Genomic DNA, 4,647 nt, shown 5'->3' on the forward strand with positions numbered 1-4,647 from the left:
TCCCTTCCGACCCTAGAAACTATGAAACTATGAAAACAACTTTAACTGGGACAATGTTAAGTGAGGAGTACCTGTAATTCCCCGACTCTGTGAACAGCTTTGTATGATAAAGAAGAATAATGCAGGGCTCAGAGAGCCAGGCAAATGGCCTATTCATCTCTCTCTCTTTCAGCCCATGTACATCCATTCGTGTGCCTCTCCAAACCTAAGTCACCTACATGTATGTGGTGGCATGTCCCTACACATGCCCATTGGGGTGACTGAAAGTGCACAGGTGAGCAGTGCATCTGAACCTGCTTCCAGGAAGGAGAACTTGTAGCCTCATTCTACTGAGATCAGCGCCACACACAAGTACAAGCCTCAAGTCAGAACAATCGTCCCTGACTAAACAACACACCAACCTGTCTCTCACTTGTGCCATATGTGAGCCCCAGCTTTGACTCCTGGTTGTTTGCTCTTGGTACCTTTAAACCCTTTGTCTTACCTTACCCACAAGCCATGCTCTTGTCTGGCTGATGTACTGGCACAAGGGTGGGGAACCCTAGGTAAAAGACTGGGTTCTCAAACTGGGGCTGCTCTAACAACATGGGTGGCAGCTGCAGCCTGCATAACTTGAGGACCAGCCTTGCCAATGGAAATGTGGTTTTCTGCTGATAAACTCTTCTACATCATCAGCGTGGGAATGGGATGGTATTAATTTGACAGGATAGAGGCCATTAAGCAGTTCAGGCTAGCTGAAATCCCACTCTGTTCCCAATGAAAAAACCACCACCTACAGAAACAAGTCAGAAGGCTGGCTCAATATTTCCCAATTGTTTTGTTTGCTGTGCTGGAACACACACAACCTAGCAGCTCTGATCCAAATGCTGAATGACAGGGCAGTACACACAATGTCTTTAAACAAGGAACTGTAAGGCTAGCCAGTGGCTGAAATGCTAATGCTTGCTGCGTCTAGCCACACAGTCCACAGCTCAGTTCATTCCCTAATGGATTGGTATAACTGTTTTCTTTCAACAAGATGGCCAAGTTTTAAAAGCAAGAAACCTACCATTTAGTGGATATTAACATATTCCAAGTGAAGTCATTATCTCCAGTCCTCAGAGCCAGAATACGGGGAGCTGGAAGTTTGGATAAGGACAGAGGGCCCCTGCATTCAGATGGTCTTCACTTTAATAATGTGTTTTATGTATAAAAAGGAAATGACATCCCACAGCCGGATGGCAGCACCGGGCACCGCCATTACAAGCTAGTCCTATGCTGTTATGCAGGAGATCATGATCCAAGGCCCAAACTACAGGGGTGGCACCAATTAGCCTCAGGAGGGGTGAAAAGCCGGAAAAGAAAGCTTTTCTTCAGGTTCACGGAAGGACCCTCCCCTCTGTGGTGGGACGCTTCCTTGAAATTAGTCTTCAAGGGCATAAAGCAGGAATACATTGGGGAGGCTCAAAAGGCACCGTCTCCCACACTTGGGAACTGGGAGAGATAGAGAATGGAATTCTCTCTACAGGGAGCAACGGTGTTTGAGGCTGCCATAAATATTAACTGCTGATCTCTCCCTCCCTTGGGTTTGGAAATATTGATGAGGAGGAAGGGAAAGACACCTGGCCTTAGGGGACTGGGGCATGATCACCCATAGCACACTGGGTCTAAAGGAGGGAAGGACACGAGCAAATACCAACAGAGGCAGTGGCTTACTGTGTTTGTTCTTCTTCTCTGGAAGAGGGGGTGGTTTCTCTGCATCACCCGTAGAGTCCGGAGCAGCAAAAGTAGTAATGAATTCAATTGGTACTGAAGAGTTCCCTTGCTGGAAGGGCGAGACAGCAGCAAATGGTGGGAAGGGTACTGATGAGAGAGCCCCGGGGTTCTGCGCGTCATCCTCTGAGATATTATCGTACTGTGAAGGGTGCCTCTCATATGAGACCCTGCAGCCCGAGTTATCTAAAGTCTGAGAGGCTGCACTCCTCCTCTTCTTTTCTGGCAAAGCTGGGGGAGTCTCTGTGGACTGCGTTGCTACCAATGTGCTGCAGTGCTCCGGCTGGGGAGAGCCGCCCTGGGGGATCTGGAAACCATGTCCATGAAAGGGGGAGCCAGACTCGCCCAAGGACTCTGGCAATGGGCTGAGGATACTTGGCCCCTGCTGAGGTATCTGGTCAGCATTGGAGAGGTCTTGCTGCAGGAATTCATAGTCCGGGTCATAGTGATCCGAATGATCTGCACATAAGAGAAAGGACAACAAAACCCAGTTATTGAGGCCTGATGCATTGCCTTCCAGCTGTAACCCTAGCCCCCTTATATATGTTACTCCCCACCTCATGTCATCTTCATTTGCAATACCAAGTCCTCAGTTTAGAAGGCAAACTCTTTACAGCGCAGCCTCTTCCAACATCATCTGCAAAGAGCCTAGCAGACTCCTTGCAACATCTGAACTCCTTTAGGTTATTAGGCAAACACTTTGTAACAACCATCCAAAAGAAGCAACATTAGAGGGATAATGTTTCTAGAATCACAAATCATCAGGCTGGGAAGGACCTGCAGGGGCATGTACTCCAACCCTCTGTAAAGATGCACAAAGCACTATTTCTAAACCAGCCCAGACAGATGCCCATAGTGTCTTTTTCCGAAAATCTCCCATGAGGGAGAATCCACTTTCTACACTAAATGTATTTGGTTATTGCGCTGTCCTATAATTCCTCCAGGCTTGAAATAGTTTTTTTAGCAACACGGAACTGCCCTTTTCTACTGATATGCACTAATGAGGCTGAACACAACCGCCATTTCAGCTTGTGACCCAGATCACTGGAATTCAGACGTCTGTAGCTGAAAGGCAACTTAACCAATTCCCTTTGTGCCTTTCCTCCCTCTGATGGAATAGCATTTATCCCAGAGCTGCCAGCAGCAGCTACACAGAAACAGTTACAGGCGAGACCCTGTTATTCTTCTGCATCACTGCCCTGTGATGGCACAAGACTAGAGTGATTTGGGACTTGCCTCCTTACCTAATGTTTCACAGCTTGTGTTGCGGGAGCACTGCCCACTGTCGCGGTCCAGCGAGGAGAGCTGCTCATCCGACTTGCTGAGTTTGCCAATACTATTGCACGGTGAGAGACGAGGGGACTCCCCTCCATAGGAGTGGCTGCCACCTGACAGCCTCCTCTGGGCGTAACAGTCAACATCAAAATCCTTCGGTAGAAAAAACAACCACCCAAAACAACCTGCATTATTATCAACAGCTTTATAGGAAGGAAGACAACATCCAAAGCAGAAGTCTCCTCCTGAAAGAGCTTAGACAGTAGGGAGACAATCTGCCAGGTGCACCCCACTTAGAAAGACCTACATCTGCTACCACATTGTTCATTTGTGCAACTAGGGGGAAGACGAAGGAAGCAACTGCCACAAATGCTGTATAAGCTTGCAGTGCTGTGGACAGCTTGTGCTGAGTGACAAGAGCTGACTGCATACTGGGCAGACCAAGGCCGAGCTCTCTGCCAACGTCCTACTCTCCAAGGCGTTTGTCATGACCAAACTGGATCATTGCAGCTTTGCTGAGTTATCTGCATGTGCTCAGGGGAACCTGAATGGGGTTACTGCTGTTCAGGCCTGGTCTAGACAAGAAGGCTTCTGCCTCCATGACAAAAAGCATGTGTAGACATGCCCATGTTTCCTGCCAGCTGCCACAGTCACGTCAACAGCTGGTGCCCCCAGGGTGTATCTTTTGTCCTGTTGGTACAGCTATCGTAGTGGAGCCACATGGTTCTGGAAGGGGCTGAGGAACCACCAGAGTCATGCAAGGTGTGTACATGTCACTGCTGTCTGCTGGCATAAGACCTGCAATGTAAACAAGGCCTTCACTGTTTCCATCTTAGTGTCTACGGCTATGTTTTGACTGTGGAGCTTATTAACATTCAAGTTGGCACCTCTATAGTTTCCCTTATCTCCCCTGGGAGGAGTCACGGTGCTGAGTAACACATGAGCTACATGGAGTGCTTGTATTAGCAGCTAATGAGTTGAGCTAGCTGTAATTGTCACCCTATAGATCAACAGCTTCCTGACAGATCAACCAATTGGAGTTAAAAAGCACCATCACACTCAAGTTAAGGGCATTAGCATGTGAACTGGAGTCAAGCTGGGGTAATGTAAGTTATTTCAATCTTTACTGGACAGCTAACATGATGGTGGATCTCTAGAATGCTATATCCATGATAATACAAAATGGCAGACAGTGACCAACACCTTCCCATCTTCCATTCTCCCCAGAACAAGAACCAGCAGGGCCCACAAATGCTCAAACCACCTGTGCAGGGTAAATGATTTAAGACACAATTACTTGGATATGGAGGTGTGATCTCTCCAGTGCGCTATCTATGGCCCATGGCATACCCAAGAATGGTGGGTCTTGATAAGATGGGCCTGGTGTTTTGCACTCGCTGGGCATGTCTACATGTGCTATCAGCATGCAGCGATAATTACACTGGAGTTTATTGCTCCCAGGTGCACTGTTTGAACGTACACCTGTGATTGTAACATGTTAAGCCGGGTTGGAGCAGCCCCCGCTGACAGCAAGCCCAGGGGCTGGCCAGCTTACCAAGCCTGGGGCTACTCTTTCCCAGCTCAACGTGGTACAGAAGGGCTGGCTGGGGCACAAGGCTG

At 48.3% G+C, this 4,647-nt stretch overlaps 1 protein-coding gene across 1 annotated transcript in view; it reads right to left on the reverse strand.

The window, feature by feature from the left end:
• RAPGEF1 (Rap guanine nucleotide exchange factor 1) overlaps nucleotides 1–4,647 on the reverse strand; it is an 80,721-nt gene that overhangs the window by 52,619 nt on the left and 23,455 nt on the right. Inside the window, exons 8-9 of the mRNA XM_019510300.1 lie at nucleotides 2,997–3,180; nucleotides 1,696–2,211 (exon numbers count right to left, since the gene is read on the reverse strand). Coding sequence (XP_019365845.1) covers nucleotides 1,696–2,211; nucleotides 2,997–3,180 — 700 coding nt within the window. The remainder of the gene's footprint in view (nucleotides 1–1,695; nucleotides 2,212–2,996; nucleotides 3,181–4,647) is intronic.

This window comes from Gavialis gangeticus, unplaced genomic scaffold, assembly GCF_001723915.1.
Source record: "Gavialis gangeticus isolate Ggan-Ray unplaced genomic scaffold, GavGan_comp1, whole genome shotgun sequence".
Taxonomy (NCBI): domain Eukaryota; kingdom Metazoa; phylum Chordata; order Crocodylia; family Gavialidae; genus Gavialis; species Gavialis gangeticus.